Source organism: Nyctereutes procyonoides, unplaced genomic scaffold (assembly GCF_905146905.1).
Source record: "Nyctereutes procyonoides isolate TBG_1078 unplaced genomic scaffold, NYPRO_anot_genome, whole genome shotgun sequence".
NCBI lineage: Eukaryota > Metazoa > Chordata > Mammalia > Carnivora > Canidae > Nyctereutes > Nyctereutes procyonoides.
Genome location: NW_026575043.1, coordinates 22,047,262 through 22,059,581, shown reverse-complemented (window position 1 = coordinate 22,059,581; position 12,320 = coordinate 22,047,262). Strand labels below are relative to the sequence as shown.

Here is a 12,320-nt window from a genome sequence, read left to right as displayed (position 1 = left end):
TCACAACAAAAGAATACTCTTTTGACTGATTTACTAAGTGAAACAATCCTTTGGAACACAACATGCAAAAGATTGCCAAGTATGTCAGTATGGAAGCCCTTGGATTTATACATTAGACATCTCAGCAGTGCTTTTCACGAGTTCCACTCCACATCACATCAAGTTCTTCATGCTGTAATACCTGCATCTCAGAATGATGAGCTATGTTTTAGCCAAGCTTCTTGGAAATAAGACTTGCTCACGTTGAGAAGAGGAGGAGAAAAGTTATTTTTGGTCAATGGGTGAACACTTATCCTTAGCTGTAAAGGAAGGTGATAAACAGTTTAACTTCTGAATATAGAGTGGTTTGTTTAATTCAATGTTTTTTTGATAAGGTTTCTTTTTGGTCCTTGGTGCCTTAATTTCTTCTCTCTGATTTTCGGGAAAAGACAGAGGTATAGCTGAAACTGGGATCGGAGACCTTGGTGGCAGACATCTGGTTGCGACCATTTTAACCAATGATTGGGCTGTCTGGGAAGTAGTGGCCTTGGTTGAGAGTTCTTGGCATGGATTTAAAATGGAGCTTTTGAGGTTCCTAATGTCATCACAAGTTGCAACCAATTGTTTGGTGGTGGATGAACTTTTGAGAGATGGTGGTTTGGAAGTCCATTTGCATTTGCCGGCATTACTCCCATTCCATTTTGAAGCATTTTGTTCAAGCTTGCAAGATCCACAAGTGCTTTTTCTTTTTTCACGACTTTTATTGACACAAGTCGTCTGAAGACTCAGAGAGTCCGAAAGTTTGAGCTGTCTCATTTTGGGGATAGCTTTGGAGGAGAAAGGTCGTTCAGTAGCTGCAGGAGCACAGAAGGTAGTTTGTAGTCTGGGCCTCTCTTTTTGTATAGTCAGATGTTGTAATCTTTCCATTTCCAGTAAACGAGTGATCAAATGTTCAACAGAGCTTTCTGGAGGTTCCACTGTCGCTTTCCAAGTTTCAGATTTTGAGAGGGCTAATTTGTGCAAGTCCAGGGTATTGAAAGGAGAAGGGAGAAAATCGGGATATGGAAATACTTCACTTGGTTCCTCTGTGAAAGATTCCTCAACATTTACTATTGTTTCTGGCTTTAAGTTCAGGTCCATCTTTTTAAAATAGCTGAGCAAACTATTGTTTGCTTTTTCATTTTCAGATAAATCACTTTCGTCTGTTAAGTTTTCTTCCACACTGCTGTTTCCATATTTCAAGTTCCAGTTTGGGGCACATAAAGATTCACCACTATTGTTTTCTGCAGTTGAACATAAATTAATATAAGGCTCATTTCTGTCCTTAAAGAAGTCTCCATCGGCATAGGGCCAGCAGAGACCTGACGGCATCTGTAGTCCTGGGTAAGGATCAACTTGCTTATCGACTGAAGCACTTGTCAGTGAGTGGTTCAGAGTGAAGAGCCTCAGGGGATTATTGGTTACATTAAAGCCAGTTTCCACTGCAGACTTTTTGAAATCCCTTTAAAAAATGATTTAATTAATGAATGGTTTGTTGACTAGACTTAAAATGCTGTTAAAATGGTAATCAGTAAGCAAAATTATCAGTCTGGTTAACATTTAGTTTCCAACGGCCTCTGTGTATCTGTAACAGATGTATGTTCATTTCTAAATATGCTCGATTATATACAACTATATACATTTTTAAAAAAATATAGATTAGAATATTATCTGGACATCCCTTCGTGCATGCCCAGGTGACCAGGTCATCATACCCACAAATGGCCGGCTGCATCTATGAGTGGCCACCGGTTAACAATGGCTAATTATATGTTTGCCTGTTATTAATATCGTACGTGCAGTGATGACATCTGAGAAGCGGGCTCTCCAACTCAAAGTGAAATTATAGTGAAATGTTTATGCACCCAGTATTGGATAAAAGGAAACTCTAAGGATATAATTAGGTTTCTCAAGAAGTCCTTCTACTTTAGCTGTTGTGGTTTTAAAAAGTCATGCTAACATAAAAAGAAGCAGAAACAATGATTACCAAAAATTATTTCATAGTAAAAAAAAAAAACAAAAAACTATACAATTAAAAAAAATTATCCCATAGTAATTTTCATCCGATGGTGTTCTTTTATTTCATGAGTAATGCTCCTAGGTAGTGTATTAGAATGAAAACTGCAAAAGAGCCATGCCATAGAATACTGAGTTTATAGTCTGGTTTTTATTTTATTTTTTTTCAAGCTTTTTGAAGTATTGACATTGGAAGAGTTGAAGCATTAATTGACATATACAGTCTCATTATCTTCTTGCTTCCTTTCATTCCAGGTTTTTTTTTTAAATATTAATGAGAGAGAGACACAAGGAGAGAGAGAAGCTGAGATACAGGCAGAGGGAGAAGCAGGCTCCATGCAGGGAGCCCGACATGGGACTCGATCCCGGGTCTCCAGGATCAGGCTCTGGGCTGAAGGTGGTGCTAAACCGCTGACCCACCCGGCCTGCCCCTCATGCCAGTTTAAACACAACAAAGTAAAGGATATTGAAAAATACTTTCATTTCTGTAGAAAATAGTAAAAATGTATTGATTTAGCTAAATATTAAACTAACTTGTAAACTTTGTAAAACCACAAGGAAGTCACTTTAAACCTACAATTGATAATAGACACAGTCCATGTTGTTTATTGAAAAGACCATGAAATCTGGTCGTGAGGACCTAGGTTTGAACCCCTTTGCCACCAGTGAGCAGAATGGTAATGATCGTACCGACCTTGGGGTGGGCTGAGAAGCAGGACAATTACATGAGCGTACTTCGCAAAATGTAAAACATTAGATGAAAGATACTGATTTTATGCTCTGGGCTTCTTGATGGCTACTGAGGAGAAAAATCTCAGTCCTAGGATATTTCATTGACATGACTTCTAACTCTGCAACATACGTAGGCTTCCCCGGTAGTAGTGACTAATGCCTATCAAACACATCATACTGTTCAGTCCTCACAACAACCCCGTAGATAGGCACTTTTACTTTCTACCTTTTATGAGTAAGGAAACTGAGGCACAGAGTGGTTAAGGTCGCACATCTACTAAGTGGTGGAGCTGAGTGGTGGGACCGTGGTTCGTAATCCTAGCCACTGCACCGCTCCTGACTCAGTTTATGTTTGCTCCCTGTTAGTGTGATAAAACTCCATTCATTTCGTTTGACCTCTTACCTTGAAATCCTTGTTCCCAGGGGAGATCTTTCTAATGAAGGTGGCTTTCCTATGCCCCTCACACTGACGTTCCTTTAGGACACTAGTCCTTATGGTCCCCATAGCACTTCTTGGATTCACGCCTCAAACTTCAGCATCAGGTGAGTTTTACTGGGAGCCTCACAGACGTAAGGCCCTCTGATGGGGAGCCGGGAAGCCGGGGAGTCGGCTACTATCCAGCGAGCCACCCTACTGTCAAAAGTGGGCACGAAACTGAGGAACTAATTCTCTAGTTCAGATTCAGGAGCTCCATCAAACAACATCCTGTGTGTAAAAGTGACGCGGTGTTGAATAAATGTCATCCCCACGTAGCAGTAACCTGTGGTTGTTTGTAAGAAGCGTTCGAGCTGGTTCTAACACGCACCAAAGTTTAAGAACCAAAAACTAAGAAATCAAACCCACACAAGGTCTGAGAAGCAATATACTGCATGAGCCTGGTTCTTCCATCCACTCATTGCATGACTTTGGGCAAGTCACATACCTTGTCACCCTGACTCCGTGTCCTCATCTGTAAAAGAGGGATGCTGACAACAGTGCCTTATAGGATCGTTGTGGTGGTTAAATGAATTCACATATGCAAGGGACAGAAATCATCCCTACCCGACGCACAATGATTTTTCTGTTACACTTCTTTTTCCCTTCAGCAGGAAGCTCCAACTCTACCCACGTAAACTCTCCTTGTAAGGGCACAGGAAACTCTGAATTCTTCACATTCCAGTGATGCCCTCAGTGTATGCCAGCCACTTCCTGTTTTAGGGTGAGCTTCCATAATTTGCCACAAGTGGCACACAATACTTTTTCTTCCGGTTGTTTTTTTCTCCTGGTATTTCTTTTTTTTTTTTTTAATTTTTATTTACTTAGGATAGTCACAGAGAGAGAGAGAGAGAGAGAGAGAGAGAGAGGCAGTGACATAGGCAGAGGGAGAAGCAGGCTCCATGCACCGGGAGCCCGATGTGGGATTCGATCCCGGGTCTCCAGGATCGCGCCCTGGGCCAAAGGCAGGCGCCAAACCACTGCGCCACCCAGGGATCCCTCTCCTGGTATTTCAGATGAGTAAACTCGCGTGTATCTTTTTGTAGTATTTTTTTAACTCATGTATTTAAGTGTATTTCATTAATTTAGGGGTTTATGAAAATCAATATTCTCTCACCTGTTCTCCATGGTACTTCCTTCGTTAAGAGGATAACTCCATAACTGAAACATCCCTTGTTTACTATTCTGATAACAGAAAAACCACGGACAACATCTTAGTAACTGCATGCATTTTCAAGAAAAATGCTTTGGGTATGATGAATAAAATCTCACCTGCGTTCTTTTGTGAGCATGCTCTGACGAATTAAGTTCTAGCATCAGTTGATCTATTGGAATTTCCAAATGGTTCTATAAAGCAGCAGAAGACTTTTAAACACAATTCATCCCTATTTCCTGTTATTGTTCTAAGAATATACAGTTCTTGTACTAACCAAGAAATATAAAGTCATAAAATACTCCCTTTTATACATACAGATATCATTTGTTTTTACTGACTTCAGCAGCAACTTAGCATAATCTCTTACAAATACCAGGAGTGTTAACTAATGAGCTTCGAATATCATTAAGATTAACTTTATTTTACCAACAGTTAAGTGTTTTATATTTCGATCCAAAAAAAGTAGATGAAAGATTAATTTCCTCACTACTTCAAAACAAAATAGTAACTATTTTAACGGCTTCAGTATATCTTAAGAGCTGAGACTACTTCTCCTTTGGTAGTGACTACAAAACACTATAGTCACGCAACGTTAGTTTCCACTTCTGGTACTGGCACACTGAGCAAAATATATGATAAAATATATATTAACTTAATGACCAGTTTGCAGCCCTGCAGAACAGAAAAAGCTTTGACTTGTTTGAAGAACTCTACAGAAATGAAATTGAAATTTTTAAAGAAAGAAAAAATTTTTTAATGAACGTATAGTTTTAAAATAATGTTTTGTGAACGATTTAAAACCAAACATTTATCCTTACCTTGTTAATTTTGCCTGAAAGAATGTGTATGGAAAAAAACGACAATTAATAGTTACACAAAACTGGTTGTATTAAAAACAAACCCCCTTCAATATGAGTGGCCATTGATATCATAAATATGAATATAGATTTGCAACATGTATAAATATAAATACACACGTCTAGGATTTCTTACCACCTGCTGCACTATCCTTTCCAGGTGGGAGATTTTTATTTTCAGGAGCAGGTACTTCCGAATCCAAATTCCAGTGAGACAAGTTCTAAAACAATATTTGTTTTAGGATAAACTTAACATTAAGAACACTTTAAAAGCTCAAGTACATAATTTTTCATGTCTGTGGCTAAAGTGTGAGAAAGGCATAAAGTTTCATGACCCATTCTCCCTCTTATAAGGACACTAACAGCATTTTTGAGAAGCATGCACTGTTCTCTTTTCAAACTATTACCAGCTTGGTAACACCTAGTAGGAGATAGAAAGGCTTTTACATTAACTTATGGTTTCGTTCTTATTTTATTAAAGGTAAAGACACACAGGTTTTCAAAATTGATTTTAAAACTATAATAAAATAGGGCAGCCCGGGTGGCTCAGCGGTTAGTGCCGCCTTCAGCCCAGTGTGGGATCCTGGAGACCCGGGATCGAGTCCCACATCGAGCTCCCTGCATGGAGCCTGCTCCCTCTGCCTGTGTCTCTGCCTCTCTCTCTCTCTCTCTGTCTCTCATGAATTAAAAAAAAAAATCTTAAAAAAATACTATAATAAAAATATCCAGTTCAGTGTGTGCCTGGCGCACAATGGCACATTCACCAAGTTTTCTGTATCTGAGCACCACATCTGATAGCCTATGAAATCTTTCCATCCGCCAATGAAAATTCTCTAATCTGCACATTGTACTCAACACTGACCAGTCCGCTACTCATTCTAGACTCCGGATGTTGAAAACCACTTTGGAAATGTTCAAAAGCAAGCCAAAAAATGAATAGGGAAAGGCCCTAATATGTACTATTTATGTTCCAGGCACGTGCTGGGTGCTGTGGGAAGGAAATGTGGGGCGTGTACAGGAGAGGACTGTAGCAATCTACCCTGTAATAGGGAACGTGAAGAGGTGAGGAGTTCATTTTTTTTAAAGTAATTTTTAAGGAGTGAACTCAGTTTGTTTTCTATCTCAAAAGAGAAAATCCTTTGTAAATTAAACTCTAAGCAATACACAACTAAAATGTTAGGTATCACCCCAAACGAAAGGAGGAACAGGGAGATTAAGCAGGTTAAGCTTGAGGATAGTATGAGGACATAACCGGCCCATGAGAAAACTATCCCCTGGTGGGAAGGGTAGTTGAACATCGGAAGGGCGGCTGCAGGTCATCTTCTCTGGAGGTGAATTCCCTGCTCCCCCAGACAACATGGACTTATGGCCAGTCTCTGCATGAGCCTCACCTAGGGAGTGTTTTAAAAATAATACTTGAGGGACGCCTTGGGTGGCTCAGGGGTTGAGCATCTGCCTTCCGCTCAGGGTGTGACCCCGGGGTCCCAGGATCGAGTCCCACAAGGAGCCTGCTGCTCCCTCTGCCTGTGTCTCTGCTTCTCTCTGTGTCTCTCATGAATGAATGAATAAATAAAATCTTTTTTTTAAATCCCATACATACATACATACATACATACATAAAACACTGGAGGGGCGCCTGGGTGGCTCAGTCGGTTAAGCATCTGACTCTTGATTTTGGCTCAGGTCATGATCTTAAGGTCATGGGATCAAGTCCCAGGTGAGGAGTCTGCTTGAGACTCTCTCCGCCTGCCCCTCCCCTGCACACAGGTGCATGAGCTCTCTCCCTAAATTAAATACATCTTTTAAAAATAATGATTCTTGGGAGGGGGGAGGAATGACAAGTTCTGACTCCATGGGGATGAAGGTGAGTCTCAGTTATTTGGATTTTTAAAAACCTCCCTGACAGAGGATTAGGCTTCTTTCAGCTCTGGGATCCTAGTCCCCTAATGGGCAAAACAGCTTGTGGCGGGAAGATTCTTGGGGGGACACAGTGAAGGGAAACCGCAGCTGAGGTCACACAGCAAGAACTGGGTCAACTGGGAAGGCGTGCTGTGGCCCCCCTGGAGGTCCTGGGAACTGCTGCTGCCCACAGCCCACCCCCTTACCCTGTCTTCCCAGGGTGCGTGTGAGGGAATGAGGAAAGGTGGGCGCGGCCCGAGGAGCCAGGCACGGCCTCTCCCCAAATCCAGCTGCTGCAAGAACCGCGTTGGAGCTTTGGGGAGCTGCTGGCTGACTTTTCCCTTTGTTAAAAGAAGCAGAAAGACGGCCCACTGGCTCTTCCCAATGCGCCACGAGGACACTGGGTGCAGGGATTGGGGCAGGGTGGGGGGAGCTCAGCTGGGGTGAGGGCGCCCAGCCGCCCAGGGTAGCACCGCCCTACCTGGGGAGGGGTGTCGGGGGCGCCAGGGCTGCTGCCGCCGCTCTCACTGCTTCTTCTCCCCATTTTGCTCCTCTGTTTCCTTAGAATCCTACACAGGTGGTGGGACAGGCACACGGCGGGTAAGGTGTCTCAGGGGCCGCTGAAAAGCCGGAGCCTGGCTCTGCACCCAGAGGTCCCAAGGTGCTTGGGGCAGGGGGGCTGCGAGGGCCAGGCCCGCACGGTGGAGATGGGCCCCACAAGGCCCAAGGCGCCCCAAAGCTCCCACAAAGGCAAACTGGAGGGCCTGACCCACAGAAGCTTAGGATACTAAGGCCGTGTGTGGGGGGGGGGGGGACGGAGACACTATCAAAGAAGTGAAATGCAGATTAGAACCAACATGACCAATTCTCTGGAACTTAGAAACCAGGCCCATGATGTCTGCTTTTCATCATTCACACCAGCTCCCGGGGTGTGAAAACGGGCCTGACCTGGGGGCAGAACAGCACCTGGGGCGCGGGCTGGGGACACCGACGGCCCAGAGGCCCAAACACTAACTCTCCGGGCACCTGTGTGAGGCCGGAGCATCAGGGAGTCCCCGGCTAACAGGTAGGATGGGCTGCGGGTCAACGCAGGACTCTCTGGAAAGAGTCACGCAGGACAGCCCCGCGGAGCCAGAGTATCCGTGACTCCTTTACAGTGTATGGGCTCCTGGGGGGAGAGGTGTGCCCTGAAGAAATCTGTAGAAAATACGGTTCAGGGAAGTTTTGGATCAAGAGGTACTGATCCAGGGCTGCCTTGGGCCCAGGGCGTGACCCCGGAGTCCCGGGATCGCGTCCCGCCTCGGGGTCCCTGCATGGGGCTTGCTTCTCCCTCCTCTGTGTCTCTGCCTCTCTGTGTCTGTGTCTCGTGGATAAATAAATAGAATAGCAATAAAAAGGGGGGGTACTGGTCACCTGTGGATGCCAGGCCCTGGGGCGGGAAGGGAGGAGGGGCGCGGGCTGCTGGGAGGCCGCGGGGCCAAGGGGCAGGGCTGGGCGCCCCCCGGGGAGGCCGCGGCCGGGGCGGGAGGGGAGCCCCGCTGCGCCGGGGGACCCCGGAATCTGTAGCTCGGCCGCCCCCCCCCCCGCCGGGAGCGCAGGTGCAGGGGCCCCCTCTTACCCCAGGGCGCCGCAGGCCCACGTGTGGTCCTCGCCGTCGTCTCCGCGGCCGCCGCCCCGAGCCCCGGGCCCCTCCGCAGGCGGCGCGAACGGCTGGGCGGGCGCCCCCGCGGCCTCGGGCTTCCTGCGGCGGGAGGACAGGGAGGGCAGCGGGCGGCGGGCGGCCGGGAGCACGGGCCCCAGGGCGGCGGGCGGCCTGCGCACCACGGGGGCCGGCCGGGGCGGGGGCAGCGACCCCAAGGACGCCCCCCGGTTCCACCGCGGCCACAGGTCGTCCGGGCTCGGCCGGCGCCTCGGGGGCAGGGCGCGGAGCCGGGCCGGGAGCCCCCGCGCCCCCCCTTCGAGCCTCCCCGGGGGCGGCCCGGCGCGCTCGGCCATCGCGGGGGGTGGGGGGCGTCCGGGGGCTCAGCGGGCAGGGGTCAGGGCTGCGGCCCTCCTTCCGCGGCCTTCCCTCGGGCCGCGGCCTAACCCTGCGCCCGACCCTGACCCGGGGCTGAGAGCACTGGGAGCACCTGCGGCAGTGAGGCGGGGGGCTGGGGTCGGGGCTGCAGTTCTCTTTCCGCGGCCCTTCTTCCGCGGCCTTCCCTCCGCGGCCTTCCCTCGGGCCGCGGCCTGACCCTGACCCCAACCCTGACCCCGGGCTGAGAGCACTGGGAGCACCTGCGGCAGCGAGGCGGGGGCTGGGGTCAGGGCTGCAGTTCTCTTTCCGCGGCCCTTCTTCCGCGGCCTTCCCTCCGCGGCCTTCCCTTGACCACGGCCTAACCCTGCGCCCGACCCTGACCCCGGGCTGAGAGCACTGGGAGCACCTGCGGCAGTGAGGCGGGGGCTGGGGTCAGGGCTGCAGTTCTCTTTCCGCGGCCCTTCTTCCGCGGCCTTCCCTCCGCGGCCTTCCCTTGACCACGGCCTAACCCTGACCCCGACCCTGATCCCGGGCTGAGAGCACTGGGAGCACCCGCAGCAGTGAGGCAGGGGGCTGGGGTCAGGGCTGGGGTCCTGCTTCCACGGCCTTCCATCCGCGGCCTTCCCTTGACTGTGGCCGAACCCTGTCCCCGACGCTGACCCTGGGATGAGAGCCCTGCAAGCACCTGTGGCAGCGAGGCGGGGGCCCGGTCCGCAGGGGACCTAACCAGCGGGGCTATCACCTGCAGAGCCGCAGACAGTTGGCTGCGCTTGGGGTATAGAATAGTGAAACAGCCAGAATAGAAGACGGAAGGCTCCCCAGCCGAGGGCAAGCCCACCCCTGGTTGGGCCACATCAGTTATTGGTCTTACAGTGGGAAAAACAAAAGCTCAGTATTATTACTTTTTTTTTTAGTATTATTACTTTTTTCTATCTGGGATATACTTAGCTGACAGAGGAGGCCAGTTTTGCCCCTCAAATGCCTATGTCTTAGTTCAGTTCCCCAAAATATGTGTGTGCGTTGGCATATCTCCATATATATCCACACATATATAGCCACACATCTGCATGGATATACTATTATATAGGCATTATTACGTACATACATATATAACACGTAAATATGTAAGTGAACATGTCTGGTACGTGTGTGTAAGTAAACAAATACTAAAAGTTTCAGAGACGCCCTTTATAATAAAGCACAGACATCTGAGGAAGACACGGCTGCAGTCCTTTGGGGATGATGCTATTGCGTTCTGTTGGGTTGAACACCCAACTGTAGATTCGAGCCCCAAAATGTTTCATTAAGCCTCTCAACGTGCTGGTTCTTAACAAATGGGGGGAAGAGATGCAACATTCCTCTGAGAGTCTTCCCAGAAAAATGCCCACGTTAAACCATAGGTCCCACAGGTCCCATACAGTTTAAAGGGTTGGTCAGCGCTCGGATCTCCCACCCCCATCCCCTGCCCAGAGGTATCTGTCTCCTTCCTCTGCATTTCTGTTTGCCTCCCAGCGAGGCCTTCTCTGACTCAACTTCCAAGCAGCCTTCCTGCCTACTTGACTCCATTTCATAACACCCTGCTTCAACGTGTTCTCCGGCCTCCTCACAGTCTTGTTAACCGTGTTTGCTTTTCTATCGCCCATTTCTTCCCAGTAGTGTATAAAACTCTGTGAGGGCAGTGGCCTTGGCGGTCTCATTCACTGGTACACGCTGCCCCCTTCAAGCTGTTCTAGGCACATGTAGGTGCACAGTAAATATAGGAGGATGAATATAAGATTAGCATCAGCCTCCCGGGAGGCCTCCTCCTAGGCCCTCTCCTCCTTCAGACTGTTTTCCCTTCTGCTGATAAAACACGCAGACCGGCTCTAACCCCCTCCCAATGCCAAAGAAGGAGGCCCGAATTCTGTAGCCAGGCTTTAAGGGTCCGCTTATCAGTTCCAGTGCTTTCCTGTCCAACACCTCAGACATTTTGCAACGTTTCTAAACACTCTCTCTCCTCCAGCACATACATCATTTTTCTTTTCCTATAATAGCTCCCCTTTTTTATTTTCCCTCCTCCCTCCTTTTACCAGCTAAGTCCTATCCTTATAAATCTACCTCACAAATCATCTTCCCCGATGGGTCAGGGAAGAATAGATCACAACCTCTTCCAAGATTCCTCAATCAGGTTATTATGAGTCATTTGTTTATGATTCCCTTCTCACTGTTACATTATGATTATTCACTTAGCGTATCTCACTCTCTATCTTTTCCAGTATCTTAAAGGCAAGACCTGGCCTTATTTTATCTAGCCTGCTACCTGGCATATAGTAGGTACTCAAGAAGTATTTGAATTCATTTAATTATTCTAAAAAAATAACATTTGCTAGGAACAACATTTGCTATGATACGATTACCATGTGGCAGGCATAATGCTGAACGTTTTATTTGGATCAACTAATATTATATTTTTAACCCAATGAAAGGGGTTCCTACTAGCTATTCCTGTTTCATAAATGAGCAACCTGAGCCTTCAATATATTGTTTTCCCAGCTTACAGATACTTGAAAAGCAGTGAATTGGGTAAGTATTGGGGTCCGTGTACTCCCAGCTAACACTTTCTACAAGTATATCTAGCTGGGAAATATTTTGTCCTTTTATGTTCTCTAGATAGGAGACAAAAAAAGAGGTGTGCATATGTGTGTGCATGCATGCATGACATTTATTTAGCTTCCGTACCTCCCGTCTTCCTTGCTTTATGTTGGTTTCCATGTTTTCCTTTTGTTTCAGAACATGAGCTGATCCTTCATCTCTTAAAGTCTCTCTGAGATTTGTCATCCATAAATACATCCTCTAAGAATCTCTCTCTCTCTCTTTTTTTTTCTTGACAGGACATATTCCTAAAAACTTTATCAATTTGGCTCATCCTCCTTTTTCTGGAGACTTTTTGAATGCTTTGATGTCAGCATAAAAATCATGCCCCCCACCCCCAATCACTTGTTGAATTGATAAAGTTGTTAGTATTGCAGGTGAAAGCTCTAGTGACAGCTTTGGCCCCTTACACTTTCTACGGGAGAGCACCCAGCCCGGGCGGTAAGGAGACAAGGCTGAGAGAGAGGAAAGGCAAGCGTGAGATGTGGTGGTCGTGGGAAATATAAGGTGAGCAACTAA

The 12,320-nt window shown here is 47.2% G+C and overlaps 1 protein-coding gene across 1 annotated transcript; it reads right to left on the bottom strand.

The window, feature by feature from the left end:
• Positions 1-264: 264 nt before the first annotated feature.
• Positions 265-7,697, bottom strand: FAM217A (family with sequence similarity 217 member A). Its single transcript, XM_055323242.1, has 6 exons — positions 7,635-7,697; positions 5,391-5,475; positions 5,216-5,229; positions 4,514-4,588; positions 4,359-4,426; positions 265-1,480 (listed from the first exon to the last, which is right to left on the bottom strand). The coding sequence occupies exons 1-6, from the start codon at positions 7,695-7,697 to the stop codon at positions 265-267; spliced, it is 1,521 nt and encodes a 506-aa protein (XP_055179217.1).
• Positions 7,698-12,320: the final 4,623 nt, after the last annotated feature.